Source organism: Podarcis filfolensis (genome assembly GCF_964270895.1).
Source record: "Podarcis filfolensis genome assembly, chromosome: 1".
Classification (NCBI taxonomy): domain Eukaryota; kingdom Metazoa; phylum Chordata; class Lepidosauria; order Squamata; family Lacertidae; genus Podarcis; species Podarcis filfolensis.
In genome coordinates this window covers 64,962,867-64,984,677 of record NC_139604.1, presented here as the reverse complement: position 1 = coordinate 64,984,677, position 21,811 = coordinate 64,962,867, and the positions used below count along the sequence as shown (strand labels likewise).

The window sequence follows — 21,811 nt, the reverse complement described above, 5'->3', positions numbered from 1 at the left end:
CCTAGTGTACAGAATATAGGGACCTTTTTATATATAAAAAAACAGGATCTGAAGAAGCAGGTCTGAGGTCATGGTGGCTCTTTGCCAGTCAGGGCAGGATGTGCTGGTCCATGGCTTAGTATAAAAAAAGCTTCATCTCTTGATAGACCTTTCAGCCAGTTCATGCAGCCAACAGCAGCAGAACAAGCAGCGAATGGCTAAAGGACACCACATGCTTCAGAGCTCTGGGAACCCCAGCTAATTTGGTATAGTACCAGTCTGCACACAAGTTTTTCTGCAATCAGTTAAAATCACGGAAATGAGTCAAACATTCATGTTGAATTATTGCATGAAAATCAAAGTGTTTGGGGGTTTGTTTGTTTTAAAGCTGCCTGGAGCGGTTTAGCAGACCTCCTCCAGACTCCAGACTTACAACTGTAGAATCAAAGGTTGGAAGTGACTCCAAGGTCAGTTAGTCCAGCCCCAATTGGATAACAGTCTTCCCCAACCTGATGTCTTCCAAATGTTGTTGGAATACTGGATAGGGCTGATCGGAACTGTAGTCAAAAAAATATGTAGGGCACCACATTGGGGAAGGCTGTTATAAAACTGTATTTAATCAAAGTATGTGCAGCTTAACATAACCTAATATTATTTCTGCCATTTTTTCCTGATTGAGAAATGGTGTGCTGGTCCCGGGGGGGAGGGTACTGTGCAGCAGTGGCGTAGCGTGGGTTGTCAGCACCCGGGGCAAGGCAGTGAGAGAGAGTGAATGAGCCAGGTAGGGGCAGAGAGCTGCGAGTTGCACCCGGTGCGGCCGGCCCCCCCTGCACCCCCACGCTACGCCACTGCTGTGCAGTGTGGTCTGAGTCCGGTCCTAGGTCGAGGGTATGGAGGCTGTCCGTCAAGGGCGAAGCAGGGTCCAAGGCAAGGAACTGGGCATGGTCAGGAACTCTGGCAGAAGAGCAGGACAGGGTGCTGGCAGGAACAGGTTACCAATGATGTTGCTCCTGCAACCTGGGACTGGGCTGACTGGCCTTTATCTCCTCTGAGGCATAGGGCGGTCCCAGCCCACAGGTGACTCGCCTCTCCTGGCCTTAAGGCGAGCACTCCTCCTGTGAGAACTTAGTTCCCTCCGCCTCTCTGCCCTGAGCCTCTGCAGCTCCAGAGAGGCTGGAGGGTTACTGGACCCAGGGACAGCTTCACCTTCCCCTGACAGGGCTGGGAGAGGAGCACCTGCAAGCAATGGGTCCTCAATCACCTCCAGAGCCAGAGCAAATTCAGCTGGTGTCTGTTCCTGAGGATCCGGCACAGGTAAGGGCCCTTCAGGTTCAAGCCCCTGCCCCAGTTCAGCCGGCCCTGGAGGCGGGGACTCCTGTGCAGGCTGGGATTCCTCCGGTTCAGCCTCTGAATCAGATTCCCAGGCCATTGCAAATGGTCTCATGCAGAGGAGATGTATCCTGTGACTCCCATCCATCATAAAAGTTAGTGCTTTCTAGGAAGCTCAGTGATTACATTTATGTGTCCCAGTTAAGCTCTATATAGAAATAATAAAGTAACACAGCAAAGAAACATAGCAGAGTTTATAATGCATTGTGTCCATTTCACTGCTATGGGGTGTGAAATTGAATTTTATGCAATCTTACCTGAAATATTAAGACCTTTACTTAGGTTGCTAGTGTCTCAGTAGTACCTGACATTACATGACAGAGTACAAGGGACATTATTTCCATAAACCTTATAGTGTTTGATTCCTGGTCCTTTTATATATTAAATAAAGGCAACCTGATCATGAATGCATCAGTGAATTGACAAGGAAGTGGGGAAATGTAGTGATACACCCTTAGCGTGAAGAAGAAATGGGGAACCTTTGGTACTCCAGGTAATGCTGGAAACTTTGACCCAATGGCCAGGGATTATGGGAGTTGTAGTTGCAGGTTCTCTATTCCTTTGTATGCAGCGGAATGGATGGAACTACTTCATTTGCAAAGTAGGGGCGTGTTTTGTTTTTTGAAAACATCTACAGATCTTGTTGACCAGGGTACAAACATGCTCCCAGTTAGGAAAATGGATCTGTTGCATTTGTTCAGATTGTGGGCTGGTGCCCCATTAGCCATTAAACTATTTGTTGGAAATAAGGCCCACAGATTTCCCAGCGGAACTTACTTCCATCCCATGCATATTGTTTTCAGGATCCTGGCCTTAGGTTGCCTAATTGGCAATATTTTCAGATTATAACTGGGCTGTGATTTGTAGCCTCCACATTCTTTTCTTGCTCTTTGAAACTTCTCTTGTTGTTTTAAATCTCTATTTAATCACTATTAAAATTCAGTGAGCTTTTTTTTTTTTTAAAGGTTATAGACCTAGGAACATAAATCATAAAGAATAATACCTAGGAACTCAGGTTGCCAATTCCCCATGGCATCTCAAGAATAATTATTTCATTTTGAAGTGAAAATGTTTGAAGATGGTTTGAATGTTTGAACACTGAAGATCAAGCAACATATTCACATTGATCTTTTCTTTCAGCAGGTCTGAACTGATTTCTCTGCTTCTCTTTTAAGCTGGGAAATATGCCTGTTCTCTCTTGGCCACTAGCGGAACAGCCATTTCTGTCTTCCTCCTTCATCGCCACTTCTAATGAGAGGGAGCCAATGTCAGAGAAAACGCTCCTTCCCATCTATCTGAAAATGCCTATATTGATTAAAGGGGATGATGGAGAGTGGGATGCGATTTTCACAGGCAACATTCCAAAGGTTGCCAAGCTAATGTCAGATGCTGCTTTCTATGGCAAAGGGCTGAGAGGAGCCGCCGCTCCTCTGCCTTCCCCCCCTCCCTCACACACCCCTCCCCAAATTGTCTGAGTGCATCCTTTCACGTTGTCGAAAGGTGGCTCAAGGCAGTCCTTTCTATGTCTTTCTCGAAATAAAAAGCCAAAGGAAAGCTAGCAAGACCCTTCGCCAGGCCCAGCCCTGCCGTCTCCTGCAGTCCCCACATTAATCGCTGGCAGCAAGGTAGACAATGGCAATCCCAGGCTCCCTCTGGCTCAGCGCGCTGCCTCTCGCTCTTAAGTCTTCCAGAGAGAAGCACCAGGTTGCCCAACCCCAGGGTCTTTCCGGTGCCCCCCCCCCCGAATCCATTCATTCCGAGGGAGAGATCCGAATCGGGACCGCTCCCCGGGATCTTCTCCAGCTGCGTGACATCCCATTCAGAGGTGCAATCCCCTCCTCCCTCTCCCTTCCTTCCCGGCTGAGAAAATAGCACCCTCCCTTTGGCCGCCTTGCTGTGCGCCTCTCTCTCTCTCTCTCTCTCTGCCTTTCCACTCCAGGTGACACTGGCGCGCGTGTAGCTGCCAGGCGCTGCCTCCCCGCGCTGCATTAGGACCCGGGGAGAACTGCTCTATTCAGAGCCCAGCGCGCCTGCGCGGTGCTGAAGTGTCCGGAGACCGGGCTGGCTGGACGAAGCAGCGAAGAACGGCAAGCGCGGCGGCGGCGGCGGCGGCGGCGGCAGTTCTCTGGCACCCAGCCTTCCTTCAGCACCACCTGCGAGAGCTCTTGGGCGGCGGGCGCGAGGGAGGGAGGAGCAGACAGAGACGCGCTGATTGTCCACCTCCCTCAGCACAATCCACCTGAGGCTTCCCCAAGCTGCCTGGATCGCCTGCTCGCCTCAGCCCGACACGTAGGGAAGGAGGAATAAAGCCCCCCCCCATTCCTGATCCCTTTTTGCCTGCCCACCTCCCTTTCGACCCCTCTTCCCGCCTTTCCATCCATCCCCAGTGGCAGCCTCCCGTCAAGGGAAGCGCTACTAGTCAAGGGCTGCGGGAGCGCTGTCCATTTCAGCACCACGCTGCCCTAAGCAAAGGCGAGCCCACGTCGCGTGCCTAAGTCACCGCTGGTGGGGGGCGATCCGGCCAAAGCTCAGGGGCCGAAGGCGCCTTTCGGGCGGCTGCAAAGTGTGATCGGCATCAACAAGGAGGGAGCCGAAGAGGAAGCGAAGATTGAAGGCGACGCGTACGGATTTGGTGGTCTTTTGTTTGCATCGGAGAGCTACATCTGGAGAATTGTCAGCTATCTCTCTCTATTCCATTGCTGATTTGTTATTGCTTCGTCGTTATCACCATCCATTTAGTTGCTGGTTGTGGTTTTTCACAACCCTGCCTAAATAATAGGATTGCTACGTGTTGAGCTCTTCCTAACAGCCACCTCTTGCTCCTGCCTCTGCTCCTAGGACGCCAGTACAGAACGATTTTTGTTTTACAAACATCAGCATCTTCAAGAGATTGGGTTTGATTGCTGCAGCTGGGCATTGGTATCTGCCCACTTTCTTCCTCCCACCTTATTTGTGTATGTGTATGTGTGTGTTGTGTTGTGGACCCCTTACTCCACTGCCTCCAGCCTCTTGTTGCATGCCCCTGCCACCACCAATCTTCCCCACTGAACCTGCTTTGTAGGTCAGCTATGTCCAACTAGATTTATTAATTGATACATCTTAATTGAGGAAGCAACCCCCCTTCCCCACTCTGACACTCACCCCTGCCTACCCAACCATATCTCACAATCACTGTTCTTGGATATCCGGCATATTCTTATTTTAAATGAGGCTTGTATGAGTCTTAATTTGCCAGTAAAGAACCCAAATCTGCCATCATTAACTTTCACTGGTACTCTTGACTTTGCCTCTGTGGGAGTGAAGGGTATAAGAGGCCAAGACCAGTGGATGCCCGTGACAGGGGCACCTCTTCCCCACATAGGAGAGGTATCAAGTTAGTTATTGATTGCAGATGAGCAGACGCCCCCTTATGTGCTTGTTGTGTGTTGTGCTTGTTTGGATGAGTCCACGACATGCCTAATAAGAGACGAGATGGGCCAGGGCGATGAGAGCGATCGCATTGTGATCAATGTGGGAGGGACTAGGCATCAGACTTACCGCAGCACCTTACGCACCTTGCCCGGCACCCGGTTGGCCTGGATCGCGGAGCCGGATGCCCACAGTCACTTTGACTATGACCCCCGCACAGATGAGTTCTTCTTTGACCGGCACCCAGGTGTCTTTGCCCATATCCTGAACTACTACCGCACAGGTAAGCTGCACTGCCCAGCAGATGTCTGTGGACCTCTATATGAGGAGGAGCTGGCCTTCTGGGGCATTGATGAAACCGATGTGGAGCCCTGTTGCTGGATGACCTACAGGCAGCACCGTGATGCTGAAGAGGCCCTTGACAGTTTTGGTGGGGCACCTCTGGATAATAGTGCTGATGATGGAGATGCAGATGGCACTGGAGACTCAGGTGATGGTGAGGAGGAGCTGGAGATGACTAAACGCCTGGCACTCAGTGATTCTCCAGATGGAAGGCCTGGGGGCTTTTGGAAGAGGTGGCAGCCCCGTATCTGGGCACTATTTGAGGATCCCTATTCCTCCAGATATGCAAGGGTAAGCCAAACAACCAGCGCTCAGAATACCTTATTTACACAAACTCTAAGAGGGTTTCTAACTTGGTGCTGTTCACCAGTTCCTGGTTGCATTTCATGTGCTGCAAAACCATGCAGGGCCTCTCCACTTAAGGGCAGGTAAGGGAAGCCACGTGCCTTCTAAAGCTGGCACCACGTGAGTGAAGCCAGCACTTCAGAACAAGGGCAGATACAAGGGCATAACACACCAGGAGGAGACTGAACCTTATAACAAAGACCCAATATTGCGATCCATTTTAAGTAGACATCTTTAGATAGTCACCCAAGTAACTGCCTGAGCAATATTTTGTAGTCAGATTTCTCTACTGAGTTCCCTACCATTTTTCTCAACAAAGTGAAGAGGTATTCATTACTACAGCCACTTGACTGAAGGCTTGTATGATGGGTTTTTTGATTGAGCTGAATGGCATTTTCTTTTATCTGATTTCCAACCCAAAGGCCAGACATGATGCTCCAGGTTCAGCCTTCACTTTAGCAATTGCATTTCTTTATTAAACTGAGGTGACTCATATCAAGACACGCATGCAAGGTATCTCTTATTGCAAAGCAGGAGGAAGATTCCTTCTTCCCCATGACAGCATTTGGAAGCAAGAGAAAATGGGTTTTGTGTCCGGCTTATTAATGTGAATGTGAACAAGCCAGACAATAGATGTTGAAAAATTGGTCTCTTTGCTGATGGGGTGAAAGATGCTCCTGTGCTAATCTAGGGACAGATTCTGCTCCCTCTGATGTCACCAGCCAAACACACACTGACGTCAGTGGGGGCTGGTGAAATGTCATGCAGCTGCTTTTTGGAAGCAGTGAGGGGAAATGAAGAGGAAGATTGAATGGGAAAAGTTGCTTCACTTTTCTGAGGTCTTAAGTGGACGGGTGTATGGATGTGTGTTAAAAGTATGGTTGCTGTTGTTTTCCCCCATCCGCTATCATGAATGTTTTATTCCTGAGTGCATGTTTGTGTGGATAGACAAGACAAAAAAATGAAAATATATTTGTGTGGGTAGAGAATGCAAAAAATGAAAAGATACTTGGAAAATGGTTGTATACATGAAGAGCAGCCAATTTGATGACAAACACGAGATGACTTACTGGGCACAGAAAACAAATTTTGTTACTTAACTGGAAGCAGAAAGCTCAGCATGTATCTTAAAATGGAAAATGGTGCCAGGCTCGCAAAGGAATGAATGAGATGTGTAGAGGGAGAGCCCTGGCTTGGCTCTTTTTGATTACTCCCCATTATATACTATTCAGAGATTTCGTACCACATTAGCAAGTTTAATATGTAAAGCTGTGAGTCTGTGTGTGTAGTAAAGATTAATTAAATATTTGCTAGATCATAAAACAATGGTGTTCTTGAGCAGCAACACTTGGATCCCAGTGATATTTTGGAAGGGGACATGAAACTGTAGAGAGAAGGTCAAATAGTTGTTTTTTTCAGACAGATCCTGCTGGCTTTCTCTAAGAAAGAGTAATATGAACACAAACTGGATTTGAAATGGAGTCTCCCCTCTTCCCCATAGATACTGAATTACACACAGACTAGGACCAGGCATGCCATGTCCCAGCTGACATTGTGCAGAGCAAAGATCCTATATTTGAAGAGATGCTGTAGCTTAGTGCTGAAGCACATGCTTTTCATTCTGAAAGTGGAATTTGTGGCACCTCTGGTTAAAATGGTTTCAGGCAGCAGAGCTGTGGAAGACATCCTGGAGATCCACTGCTAGTCAGGGCAAAACACATTGCTGAGCTAGTTGTACCAATGGCCTCTTGCTCAGGCTTCATCTGACCATGGGGCAACAACCATAGAAAGCACCTGTGGGGTGTAATTCATGATTTTGGTGTGACTTGTATCAATTCTGGTAATGAACAATCATGCATTCTATTTATAAGTACCTCTGTCAAAAGATATAGCTGGATACTTTTTGTTCTCTTAATTTGTTTATTTTACTGTCCATTTTTTAGCTGGGTTTTTGATATGGGTTTGTGGGGTGTATTAAGCCTTTGGGTTGCATTTGCCATTGTCCAAAAGCTATTGCAAATGGCTAATTTTCCTTTAATTCATGACCTTCTATGCAGGTTTTGCAGTGTCTATAAGGAGTAAGACAACATGCAGACATTTATTTTTTTAAAAAAGCTTTGTCTAATATGTTCATAGCTATTAATGGGTACATTAGCAGACCTTCAGCACCTAATAATGCAAATAGAAACTAATGGATGTGTTGTGTATATAAAGGAGTACTCAGAGCTGTGCTATGGTAATTTAATAGAAAACACCACAAAGACCTCAAACTAGCTACAGAAGCCATGAAGAAGAATCAATAGGCTCATTTACATACACACTATTTTTAAAAAGTCAATTACACCAAATAAAGTGTTCATCTAGGAAAAATGCATGCACAGTTTTAATTAAGCACTGTATAGTTCTAAAATGTCTACATCAAATTAAGGCTTGCAAATTACTGTACATTTAGGCTTGGAAGTTTTCAAATGGTTTTATATTTAGGTAAACACAATTGTCCTGTAATAAACATGTGACTGTGGGGCTGAAGGTGAATCTCACATTTACAAAATCTTTGGGGATTCTGAAGTCTTTGGGGGTACAAAACTCCTACAGTGAATCACCTTTTCCCTGGGCTACAATTGTGACCAAATCTTCCCCACATTTTAATTTTTCTCATGTCCTAAAGTGGTCCATGAAAGAATCCTAAAACTATACAGTAAAGTATTTATTACTCAAATATTGAATAGAAGTTTTTTTTATCCCACCCCAATGCACGCATGTGTGTTGCAAGCCCCCCATCTGTGCCACATATTCACATGCAGACATCAATATTTCTTAGGAAGTGTTTGAAGGACACAATTCAGCAATTCAACTTTGCTGTTCATGACAGAGTCATCTATACGGGTCTGTTTTATTTCTCACATTGGATGTCCAAAAAAGAAAGGAATGATCTAAAAACTGCTATAAAGTATAGCTACCCATGCTTGAAAAAACACCAATTCCTATCAATAAATTTACAGATACCTGTGAATTTATTTTATCTTAGTTTTAAAGCCTCACAGGCAGATGTTTTAAATGAAATATTGCTTGACATAATACTTCTCACATAGTACAGATACAAAATCCAGAAAAAACAAGTACTTATTTGTAGCCTAATGAATAAAAGCCAATCCTGTGATTGAGAACAATTATCTCCTAGACTAATAGCTTACTCATTCTGAGTGTGAATCCTTATGTAACCAAAGCAGAAGCAACCACATGTAAGAGAGAGGTTTCAGCAGGAAGCAACTTAAGATCTGCAGAAGTTCAAAAGCTCTTTAGAAAAAGCCCAGGTGGATCTAAAAACAGCCTAACAAGAAATGAACATTCTCAACAGAACATTGACCCAACTATTGTGGAGGGAACATAAAATCTAGGGGACAAGGGAAATAGAATGGAGTACCTGGAAGTACCATGGCTGGCTACTGAACAGGAGCACTCCACACTGCAATGTTTTGTTGCAGCAGAGTGGCGCTGTAGTCTAAACCACTGAGCCTCTGCGCATCAGAAGGTCGGCGGTTCGAATCCCCGCAACGGAGTGAGCTCCTGCTGCTCTGTCCCACCTCCTGCCAAACTAGCAGTTTGAAAGCACACGAGCGCAAGTAGATAAACAGGTAACTCTGTGGTAGGAAGGCAAACAGCATTTCCGTGTGCTCTGGTTTCCGTCACGGTGTTCCGTTGTGCTAGAAGCGGTTTAGTCCTGCTGGCCACATGACCCAGAAAGCTGTCTGTGGACAAACGCCAGCTCCCTCAGCCTGAAAGCGAGATGAGCGCCATAACCCCATAGTCGCCTTTGACCTGACTTAACTGTCCAGGGGTCCTTTATCTTTTACCTTGTCCTAGAAATAAAGGCAGAAGAACTGCTGCTTAGGAATGGCCTGATATTTTCTGGTATCAACCATACTGCTGTATTATTATTTCATAGTAATGTGGAGGTCACAAATACTGTATCACTGCATGAGTCTTTTGCATAAATGTTAAACAAAACTTAGTTCTTAATCTTAAAACTTCCCCCCCCCCTGTTGCAAAGATAGATCAGGCATGTCTTGAAGGGGAAGTGGTGCTCTTGCAACAGCTTGCTTGCAGTCTACTTTGAGGGAAGAGTCTACTACCCTCCAAATCTTCCCCAAAGTGACCATCCCTTGAAATGAATTAGCTGCTAATCTGAGGTATGAAAGTGTCTAAATACCTAGATTTCTTCCCTGTCTAGGTATGGTTATAAAACAATTTAACAGATCTTTTGAATAACATCCCAATGATATGTAGCAAAACTTTCACATAAGTAGAGTTTAAACAAGTAGCCGATGAAACCCAGCAGGAGTCAGCAGTTTGACCTTGAATATTTAGAATCTTGTATAAACTCCTGTAATTCCTGTTTGATTTCAGAGGATCTTACTTGTAGGCTAGTGAATTCTGTAAATTCCATCTTCCAAAGCTTTTTAGCTCGATGAGACCCAAACAGAAAATGGTAGTGGGTATGGAAAGGGATAGTTGGTGTCACTAGATTTCCTATATCAATGTTAAATGGAAGCTGTTTATTTTGACTGCAAGATGCTCTCTGAAGCAAATGTTGTTTCCCTCTTCAGCCCCCAATTCCCCCAATTACATGTGTTTAGCCACTTTGACTGATGCCACTCTGTGCTAGCTAAAGAAACAGATTTGGGAGAGGTGTCTGAAAGAGAATTTCCTATACAGGGTAATCATTAAGGCAGTGATGGGAGGGAAGTGAGAGTGGCAAAGGGACAAACAGTCATGAAGGGCAGGGAAATATGTGGAGGGAGTAGAAAAGGGTGAAAAGGGATGAAATCTCAACTGACAGCAGTCCTAGGGCAGGATGTTATTTGCATCATTTGTTATTAACACTTCAAAACCACCAAGAAATTCAATGGCAAAAAGTTCTACTGAGTGTACGGTGAACATATCACGTTAACACCATCCAAATAACTTGAAGCAAAGTGCACCATAGTCTTTATTTTGTGTTAGATGATGAGATAGTGAATAGAACTGACAACTCCTTGATAGCCAACCTCTTTAAATTCATTGTTTGCAATAGTCTTGACTTCCACCAGCCTTGTTTATGATTGGTCATCCTTGCATTCAGGAAGACTATAAAGACACAGCAATGTGGGCACCTGCATACAAATTGTTCACTGAAGAATTTCTCAAAGGTTGGCATTCCTAAGTCTCCCACTGGTAACAAAAATGTAAAGAGCCATTCCAATGCAAGGAAAATATTTTACTGGCAGGAAGAGTGAGGAGAGGTGACCAGGAAGATGTGATTCAAAAGAGAGAAGAAGAGGAAGATGAACAGAAGAGAAAAGAGTAGAACAGGGGCGAAAAGAATTAGCAACCTCATTGCTTTATGGGTCTCCAAAGGAGCCTTTCATTTATTTATGATGGAGGAAAGGGCATAGGTAAGAATTATTAGGGAGTTATATTAAAATTTTCTTTTTTAAAAGCTAAGGAAATATGGGTTTTTCCCTCTGCAACAAAGAGTTCTTTGTTGAAATAATGGCCTCCCATGATTCTAATGGAGTAAGATATTTTATGAAAATTAATACCAGTCATGGTACCTAATGTAATGCCCCATGACAAAATAGCTACCTATGCTTAAACAAAACTTTCATGAGTCTCTTGCCATCCACTGTGCCAGAATCGATCTCACATGAGAATGCCCTGTGGGCTTAAAGTTTAGGAGAAGCTTGACACTCTTACAGTGAGGGGGGGAAGTATTTGTTCCCTTGATAAATTTGCCCGTTTGCCCTCTGACGAAGAAATGACTAGTCCATAATTTTAATGGTAGGTTTATTGTAGCCGTGAGAGACAGAAGAACAACAGGAAAAACTCCAGAAACCCAGAAGACAAAAGTCAGAGATTGATGTGCATTATAATGAGTGAAATATGTATTTGATCCCCTATCAATCAGCCAGATGTCGGGCTACCTGGTATCTTCACTGTATGTAATGAGCTGAGATTAGAAGCACCTGCTGTAAGGGAGAGGTCTTACCTATAATCCCAGCTCATTACAGTACCTGTACAAAAGACACCTGTCGACAGAAGCAATCAATCCAGCAGATTCCAAAGTAGCCACCATGACCAAGACCAAAGAGCTGTCCAAGGATGTCAGGGACAAGATTGTAGACCTGCACAAGGCTGGACTGGGCTACAAGACTATTGCCAAGCAGCTTGGTGAAAAGGTGACAACAGTTGGTGCAATAATTTGCAAATGGAAGAAACACAAAATAACTGTCAACCTCCCTCGTTCTGGGGCTCCATGCAAGATCTCATCTCATGGAGTTGCAATTATCATGAGAACGGTGATGAAGCAGCCCAGAACTACATGATGGGAACTTGTCAATGATCTCAGGGCAGCTGGGACCATAGTCACCATGAAAACAGTTGGTAACACACTACGCTGTGAAGGACTGAGATCTTGCAGAGCCTGCAAGGTCAAGACAGCACATGTACAGCCCCGTCTGCAGTTTGCCAATGCACAGCTGAATGACCCAGAGGAGAACTGGGTGAAAGTGTTGTCGTCAGATGAGACCAAAATTGAGCTCTTTGGCATCAACTCAACTCGCCGTGTTTGGAGAAGGAGGAATGCTGCCTACGACCCCAAGAACACCATCCCCACCGTCAAACATGGAGGGGCACATATTATGCTTTGGGGGTGTTTTTCTGCTAAGGGGACAGGAAACCTTCACCACATCAAAGGGACGATAGACGGGATCATGTATTGTCAAATCTTGGGTGAGTACCTCCTTCCCTCAGCCAAGGCATTGAAAATGGGTCGAGGATGGTTATTCCAGCATGACAATGACCCAAAACACACGGCCAAGGCAACAAAGGAGTGGCTCAAGAAGAAGCACATTAAGGTCCTGGAGTAGCCTAGCCAGTCTCCAGACCTTCATCCCATCAAAAATCTGTGGAGGGAGCTGAAGGTTCGAGTAGCTACACATCAGCCTCGAAATCTTACTGACTTGGAGAGGATTTGCAAAGAGGAGTGGGACAAAATACTTCCTAAGATGTGTGCAAACCTGGTGGTGGCCACCTACAAGAAACGTCTGACCTCTGTAATTGCCAACAAGGGTTTTGCCACCAAGTACAGTCATCTTTTGCAAAGGGATCAAATACTTATTTCACTCATTATAATGCATATCAATCTGACTTTTGTCTCTTGGGTTTCTGGAGGTTTTCCTGTTGTTCTTCTGTCTCTCACAGCTACAATAAACCTACCATTAAAATTATGGACTGGTCATTTCTTCATCAGAGGGCAAATTGGCAAATTTAGCAGGGGATCAAATACTCCCCACCCCCCACTATATATACCTTACTTATTCAGGGAGCAAATTGAGGAGAAAAATGTAAAAGAGAATAGGAAATTCACCAAGTAATCAGATTTTCACTTTATCCTTCAAAGGAACTTGACGTATCACTCTTTCTCACATTCCTTTGTTCTAGCTATAATCTCCAGATTATTTTGGTAGCATTGAGTTACATCAAGTAGCATGACAGTCAGAGAGGCTGTGATTCAACAGCAGTGGATATAAATATACATCTGAAATTTATGATTAGGACAGTTTACCAAGACCTTTCTTGGTATAGACGCCTAATGTTACTTTGTGTGAAAAAAAAGAGCATGAGGCAAGTCATACAATGATAGGGACACATAAAGTAGCACTATGAACTCTATTGACCCAGCTTTTTGGTGGAGGGGCCAGGAATCCATAATTTTAGTTCCTGTATTTTTTTTTTAATGGTTCTGTCTGTCCTGGGGTTTGCAACAACTTTTTTTGTGGTGCAGCTTCACTTTAGTAGATTGACCTATAGTGTAGTTTGATCCTTTTTAATGTATGTGTGTGTGCATGCATGTGTAGGGATGTAAGCTGGAATGTAGATGGTCCTGCCATGGGGTATGTTTGGTCTAGCTAACGCCATAATGCTCTTTAACAACAAGGATATGCTAACAATTCAAAAACTAAACATATATACATAAGCTTTCAGAACACAGTGGGTTAAAAGCCTAAATACATGTGTAAATCAACAACCTCAAGCAGCTTGTGTATGATCTCATTATACTATTGCAAATAATATCTGTTATTAACCAGTACCGGTGATTAACTCCTACTAATAGCAACAATGGAACCTCTAGCTGTTTTCATTCTGGCTTACTACACATTCAGACATTTCTGCACGGTTTACATTGTGAACTTTTCCACAGGGCAATATATGTGGGCAGATACTTTTCTTATCATTGCACGTTTTTGGAGCCAAATCCAGAGACCCCCTGCACTCTGAACATACAACATTTGTTAAAATAAAAAAGACTTTTTCTTGATGGGGGGAAAATCTACTTAACTGAGCTATTTTCTGACAGTAAGAGGTGTATGATAGTGGAACAGACTCTTTTGGAAGGTGGGGGACTCTGCTTCACTGGAGGTATTTAATCAGAAGTTGGGTGGCCATCTGTCATAGGTGCTTTAATTGAGATTCCTGCATTGCAGGGGGCTGGACAAGATGTCCCTTGCAGTCCGTTCCAACTCTACAAGTCTATGATTCTATGGATCTTAAACAATACAATAAAAATGCAATAATCTTTTCAATCTGGAAATGTTAGACTGAAAAACCTGGATGTCACAACTTGATTCATAAAACCACTTGGGAAGACCTGTTTTTGACAAGGTGATTTGGATCTTCACATTCTTTTGTAATGCACCTAGCCCATAAGCTCCTGCGGTGTAACTGCTCAGAGAATGAAGAGCTAGGCTTTCAGTTCCTGAGTGAGAGAACATTTCATCACCTAATGATCATAAATGGGATCTGACACCATTCCAGTGCAATACCTCACAGTCACTGGTGCTGCAGCATTAGTGGGGCACCAGCCTATTTGTGATGCAGCTGCCTCATGAGAGGAGCTTGAGCAGCTGTGCGAAAGCTAAACAATTCTGGGGGGTGTGATGCAGCCATCGATAGCCTCTTACATTCTATGCTGCCGACTATTCATTATGATGTATTTATTTTTACTTTTATTTTTTTAAAGATATTTATTAAAGTTTCAAAAAAAGGTTACAAATTAAGAAAAAAAGAAGAGAAAATACAAAATACAGGAAAATAAAAACAATTAAAAACAAATCAATCTTTCCATATCTTATCTTTCATTTACTTGTTTCCCTGACCTCCTCACACCTCCCTTTTTTGTATTCCAGTTCAGTTGGTTATTTCAGCAAATCCTTTCCCTCTTTGTTTTTATCTTAATCCTTTATCTTAATATATTATAACTTTACATTCTCACCTATTAACAATCCATTTTTACATACTCCTTTATAACATTGCTGCTAAAACCACTTAACTTCATTCCGACATCATTCTAACATTCATTAATTTTGCAGTTTTTCTGTAAATAGTCTTTAAATTTCTTCCAATCTTCTTCCACCGACTCTTCTCCCTGGTCTCGGATTCTGCCAGTCATTTCCGCCAGTTCCATATAGTTCATCACCTTCATCTGCCATTCTTCCAGGGTGGGTAGATCTTGTGTCTTCCAATACTTTGCAGTAAGTATTCTTGCTGCTGTTGTAGCATACATAAAGAAAGTTCTATCCTTCTTTAGCACCAATTGGCCGACCATGCCCAGGAGAAAGGCCTCTGGTTTCTTCAGGAAGGTATATTTAAATACCTTTTTCATTTCATTATAGATCATCTCCCAGAAAGCCTTAATCTTTGGGCACGTCCACCAAAGGTGAAAGAATGTACCTTCATTTTCTTTACATTTCCAACATTTATTATCGGGCAAATGATAGATTTTTGCAAGCTTGACTGGTGTCATGTACCACCTGTATATCATTTTCATAATATTCTCTCTTAAGGCATTACATGCCGTAAATTTCATACCTGTGGTCCATAACTGTTCCCAGTCAGCCAACATAATGTTATGTCCGACATCTTGTGCCCATTTTATCATAGCAGATTTTACCGTTTCATCCTGAGTATTCCATTTCAGCAGCAAGTTATACATTCTTGATAATATCTTAGTTTTGGGATCTAACAGTTCTGTTTCCAATTTTGATTTTTCCACCTGGAAGCCAATTTTCTTGTCCAAATTGTAAGCCTCCCTTATTTGATAATAATGAAGCCAATCTCGCACTTTGTCTTTTAGTTTCTGAAAGCTCTGCAATTTCAATTTATCTCCTTCTTGTTCCAAAATCTCCCAATATTTCGGCCATTTGGCCTCCATATTGAGCTTTTTTTGAGCCTTCGCTTCCATCGGTGATAACCACCTTGGGGTTTTATTTTCAAGTAAGTCTTTATATCTTATCCATACATTGAACAATGCTTTCCTGACAATATGGTTTTTAAATGCTTTATGCGCTTTGACCTTATCATACCACAAATATGCATGCCACCCAAATACATTATTGAAACCTTCTAAATCCAAAATGTCTGTGTTCTCAAGAAGCAGCCATTCTTTCAGCCAGCAAAATGCAGCTGATTCATAGTAAAGTTTAAGGTCTAGCAGGGCAAATCCACCTCTTTCTTTTGCATCGGTTAGTATTTTAAATTTTATTCTGGGCTTCTTGCCCTGCCAGACAAATCTAGAAATATCTCTCTGCCACTTCTTGAAACAGTCCATTTTATTCATAATTTGCAATGATTGAAACAAAAACAACATTCTTGGCAATACATTCATTTTTATAGCAGCAATACGGCCTAGCAAGGAAAGCTTCAAATTTGACCATATTTCTAAATCCTTTTTCACTTCTGACCAACATTTTTCATAGTTATCTTTAAATAAATTCACGTTCTTAGCAGTCATATTAACCCCCAGGTATTTTACTTTCTTAACCAATGTCAAGCCTGTCCCCTTCTGAAACCTCTCTTTCTCAATCGGTGTTAGATTTTTCTCTAGAACCTTAGTTTTTAACTTGTTCAACTTGAATCCTGCAACCTGACCAAATTCTTGAATCAATTCCAATACTCTTTTAGTACTAGATTCTGGCTCCTGTAATGTCAGTACTAGATCATCTGCAAATGCTTTCAATTTGTACTGTTTGGCTCCGACTTGTATACCTTTAACCAGTTGGTCCCTTCTGATCATATTTAGGAGAACCTCCAGGACCGAAATAAAGAGCAATGGGGAAATTGGGCAACCTTGTCGTGTCCCTTTCTCTATCTTAAATTCCTCCGTCACCACATTGTTAACAATTAGTTTGGCCTTTTGTTCTGAATAAATTGCACCTATACCGTTTCCAAAACCTTGACCAACCCCCATCCCCTGAAGATTCTTCTTCATAAAACTCCAAGAAATATTGTCAAAGGCTTTCTCCGCGTCTATAAATATCAAAACTGCTTTAGTATTGATGTTTACTTGTAGTTTTTCTAAAAGATTAATTATATTTCTCGTATTGTCAGACAAATGTCTGCCCGGGAGAAAGCCTGCTTGGTCTTTATGTATCTCCTCCACTAGCCCTTTTTTTAGTCTTTTAGCCAAAATATCTGCAAAAAATTTATAATCCACATTAAGCAGAGATATGGGGCGGTAATTCTTAAGTTGTGTCTTCTCAGACTCAGTTTTCGGCATAAGTGTAATATAAGCTTCCTTCCACGACTCTGGTGCTTTTTTCCCTTCCAAAATTCCATTACAAACTTCCTTTAATGGTTGTATTATCCACTCTTTCAAGGATCTATAATATCTTGAAGTTAAGCCATCCGGTCCTGGAGATTTACCCAATTGCATATTCTGGATGGCACCTTCTACCTCCTGTTCAGTTATCTTATAGTTCAACATCAACTTATTTTTCTGAGAGATTTTTTTGTAGTCCATTTAATTTCAAAAATTGATCTATATCAATTTCTTTCTGTGGCCCTTGTGTATATAGTTGTTTAAAATACCTCTGGAAACATTTTCTAATCTCAGCTGGATTCTGTATATTCTTTCCTTCCACTTCCAAATTTGTAATAGTATTGAGTTTTTGCCTTCTCTTCATTTGCCAAGCTAACAATTTCCCACATTTGTTGGCCGATTCAAATGTCTTTTGTCTCATCTGTTTGATTTTCCACTCTATTTCCTGGTTCATCATTTTCATATATTGTACTTGATGTAACTTTATTTCTCTCAGAATCTCTTGCGATTTTGGTTTCGCTCTCAATTTCCTCTCGCCTTCTTTTATTTTATCAAAAATTTTATCTTTTTTCTCATTTTGAGTTCTCTTCTTTATTGCATTCTGTTGTATCAGAAACCCTCTCATAACTGCCTTGCTTGCGTCCCAGATTACTCTTTTTTCAACACTAGTATTCATATTTATCTCAAAATAATCTCTCAAGGTTTTTTGGGCCTTCTTGGTCACTTCTTCGTCCCTAAACAAGGTGTCATTCATCCTCCATCTGAAGGAGCCAGTTGGTGTTAGTTTCATCTCCATTTTCACAGCATTATGGTCAGAACAAGTTTTAGGACAAATTTCCACTTTTCTAGTCTTTGGAGCCAGTCCTCTAGTTATCCAAATTTGGTCAATTCTTGTCCATGTCATTTTGGCTTCAGAGAAGAAGCACTGAAAAGAGGAATATTAGACATAGCAACACTACCTTTTGGATTGGATAGCTTAGAAAAAGTGATACCACCGACAGAACAAGAATAAACCCTGGGCGCAGTCGGAGGAAAAGCAAAGTAATTACATCATGGCTCTGCAACTATTAAGCTGTGTCAGGGAACTGTCATCTGAGACAAAGGAGGTGAAAGGGCTCATGGAGGGTGAGAGAGACCACTCAGCGGAGGAGGGGACCAGCAGGGGGAGAAGTGGAGTTCCAAGGGAAAGTGAGTAGGAGGGAGAGCTCAGAGATACTTCAAGCGAGAACAGTGGGGGGGTTTCAGGACCTCCCGTAGGAACACCCACTCCTCGGCGGAAACTGTCACGCCGAGAGTCCAGAAGACGTGTTTCCGTTAAGGAGCTTTTATGCTGGAAGAAGTTCCGTAAACGCCCACTGTCCGATTCAACGAGCGATTGATGGAGCCATGCTTAAGGAGCTCCATCACAGACAGAGGTTTGGGAACTTAGCCAAACTCTGAGGGATCAGGATTTTACGCACAAGCAGCTCACCATCCCATCACAAGCTGGAATACAAATGGTCTTATCTCCCCCCAGAAGAGGAAAAAAGTGTTTCATTTACTAAAAAAGGAACAATTGGACTAGATTTGTCTACAGGAAACACATGTGATAAGGCTACATAGAAAAGTATTGATTAACAAAAGATTGGGTTAAGAGTTTATCTCATCGGACAAAGTTAAAAAAAGAGGAGTAGTGATCTATGCAAAGGAGAGTCTATCACCGAAATTTATTTTTAAAGATGACCAAGGAAGATTTGTGGCAATTGAAATTCAAACACAAGGAGAGAAATTTCTGATAGTAGGAGTTTATGCACCAAATGAGGGGAAATCTGAATTTTTAAAAAAGTTGCATGAGACCTTGATGGACTACTTAGACTACAATGTGATCTTGATGGGGGATATGAATGGAGTGGTATCTACAAATATGGACAAGGCACAAAGACAGGTAGTCACCAAGGATGGTAGACTACCAAAAACCTTTTTTGAGATGACCGACAATTTGGACCTAGTTGATATTTGGAGAACAAAGAATCCCTTGGGTAGAGAGGGAACCTTCTTCTCTCTCTATTTATTTTTATTTATTTTAAGAAGTTCTAGTCTGTCCTTTGCATGTTCAGACCCAGAAACCTCCCCCCTAAATAAATTCACACATGACTCAAATTTTGGTTTTTGGCAGAATTTAGGCCACAACTTTATTGATTACAGAAAGTGACTGGTTGCATAGGCTCTGGTTCAACTAGCTCCCTGCCATGCAGGTAGCGCTGACCCAGGGTTCCAGCATAGGTCAGCCAAGGGTGAACACCTGGATAAGCGGAAAGCCAGGAACGGGCTAACTCCACCCAAATGTCCCCCTGGACTCAGGCATGGGCACAACCCCCTCTCAGGGGTTGACCAAACTATTGAGTCCCTGGATTGGTTTAATGGAATACCCTTCACATAGGGATGGCGAGAGCGTTCTCCCATCCCTATCACCTGAACCAGAGCCTATCTGCAACCTTACAAGTTGTGACGATTTGCTACGCTGCAGGCAAAACCCAAATGGCAACAGCCAATCAGCCAAGTGGGGGAAATTCCTGCCGTGCCCCTGTCCCAATGACAGACGACACACGACGGCATAGCAAGGTCAAGAGCAAAGCCTTAAAAGTAGGGAGAGGTGGGCGGGTGTTCCAAATGCACGCCCCAAAAGAGGAAGCTCTGGGTCACGTGCATGGGCATAAATAGGTCCCTTGAACCATTCGGACTGCGTCCCATTGGCCAGATTGTACCCAGCTTTGAGGGACCTACCAATCAGGTGTTGTGGCTGTCCAAACGTACCCACCCACAACACAGGGTGTCGGTTTTCCAGGTCTCACCGCATTCCGTGCCCTCATTAAGGGGGAGGACCCGATTCATCATTACCAATCTCAGGGCAGATTGTATTAGCCCAGGCACTGATGAGAACAGTAGAACTAAGTTAGTTCAAGGAGAGAAGGAAGGAGACATCACTTTCCAAGTAGAAGATGCTTCTTTAGTCGGTGTGGTGCAAGCTAATGCCTGAACAGACTTGAGCCTTTTCCACCCTCCAGTTTCTTGGTCTCTGCTACTTTGAGAAACTGCAACAAAGCTCAGTCAATAAGTGGTGTATCCTCTTAGTTTCCTCCAGTTTCTTCTCTTCATTCCTTCACCTCTGCCCATGTGTTAAGTCAAGCATTTTTATTCTAGCTGTATCTTTAGTTTACATTTCCTATAAATAGTTGGCCGTTAAAATAAATTTCACGTGAATACTTGGTACCTAGTAAAACATTCCTCCCATTTTTGTTCCCTTCCTAATATCACATTTTAATACAGAACACGCTTCTGCATCGGCCAAAGTTTAAAATGACAATTAATTGTTGTTTAGTCGTTTAGTCGTGTCCGACTCTTCGTGACCCCATGGACCAGAGCACACCAGGCACTCCTGTCTTCCACTGCCTACCGCAGTTTGGTCAAACTCATGCTGGTAGCTTTGAGAACACTATCCAACCATCTCATCCTCTGTCGTCCCCTTCTCCTTGTGCCCTCAATCTTTCCCAACACCAGGGTCTGTTCCAGGGAGTCTTCTCTTCTCATGAGGTGGCCAAGGTATTGGAGCCTCAGCTTCACGATCTGTCCTTCCAGTGAGCACTCAGGGCTGATTTCCTTAAGAATGGATAGGTTTGATCTTCTTGCAGTCCATGGGACTCTCATGAGTCTCCTCCAGCACCATAATTCAAAAGCATCAATTCTTCGGCGATCAGCCTTCTTTATGGTCCAGCTCTCACTTCCATACATCACTACAGGGAAAACCATAGCTTTTACTATACAGACCTTTGTCGGCAAGGTGACGTCTCTGCTTTTTAAGATGCTGTCTAGGTTTGTCATTGCTTTTCTCCCAAGAAGCAGGCGTCTTTTAATTTCGTGGGTGCTGTCTCCATCTGCAGTGATCATGGAGCCCAAGAAAGTAAAATCTCTCACTGCCTCCATTTCTTCCCCTTCTATTTGCCAGGAGGTGATGAGACCAGTGATTTTTTTTGGTGTTGAGGATCAGACCATATTTTGCGCTCTCCTCTTTCACCCTCATTGAAAGGCTCTTTAATTCCTCCTCACTTTCTGCGATCGAGGTTGTGTCATCTGCATATCTGAGATTGTTGATATTTCTTCCGGCAATCTTAATTCCAGCTTGGGATTCATCCAGCCCAGCCTTTCGCATGATGAATTCTGCATATAAGTTAAATAAGCAGGGAGACAATATACAGCCTTGCCGTACTCCTTTCCCAATTTTGAACCAATCAGTTGTTCCATATCCAGTTCTAACTGTAGCTTCTTGTCCCACATAGAGATTTCTCAGGAGACAGATGAGGTGATCAGGCACTCCCATTTCTTTAAGAACTTGCCATAGTTTGCTGTGGTCGACACAGTCAAAGGCTTTTGCATAGTCAATGAAGCAGAAGTAGATGTCTTTCTGGAACTCTCTAGCTTTCTCCATAATCCAGCGCATGTTTGCAATTTGGTCTCTGGTTCCTCTGCTAAATCCCGCTTGCACTTCTGGGAGTTCTTGGTCCGCATACTGCTTGAGCCTGCCTTGTAGAATTTTAAGCAATTAATTACTCAACATCTTATATTTATGGTCCTAGGAAGCAAGCAGTAAATAATCGTAAAACTTTACATGTATTGTTGTGTTTTGTTTACAGCGTGAGAATAATAGGCCCAAGCTGATTGTGTCACAAAGTTTGC

At 43.1% G+C, this 21,811-nt stretch overlaps 1 protein-coding gene across 5 annotated transcripts in view; it reads left to right on the top strand.

Moving 5' to 3' along the window:
• Positions 1–3,340: 3,340 nt before the first annotated feature.
• The window catches only part of KCNC1 (potassium voltage-gated channel subfamily C member 1), a 122,409-nt gene continuing 103,938 nt past the window's right edge, over positions 3,341–21,811 (top strand). For 2 of the 5 annotated variants that reach the window (XM_083590011.1, XM_083590008.1), the window contains exon 1: positions 3,344–5,409. In XM_083590011.1, coding sequence (XP_083446137.1) covers positions 4,840–5,409 — 570 coding nt within the window. In that variant the 5' untranslated portion in view covers positions 3,344–4,839. Of the gene's footprint in view, positions 5,410–21,811 lie in introns of all 5 variants that reach the window. The other 3 variants (XM_083590010.1, XM_083590007.1, XM_083590009.1) reach the window with 3 other exon arrangements.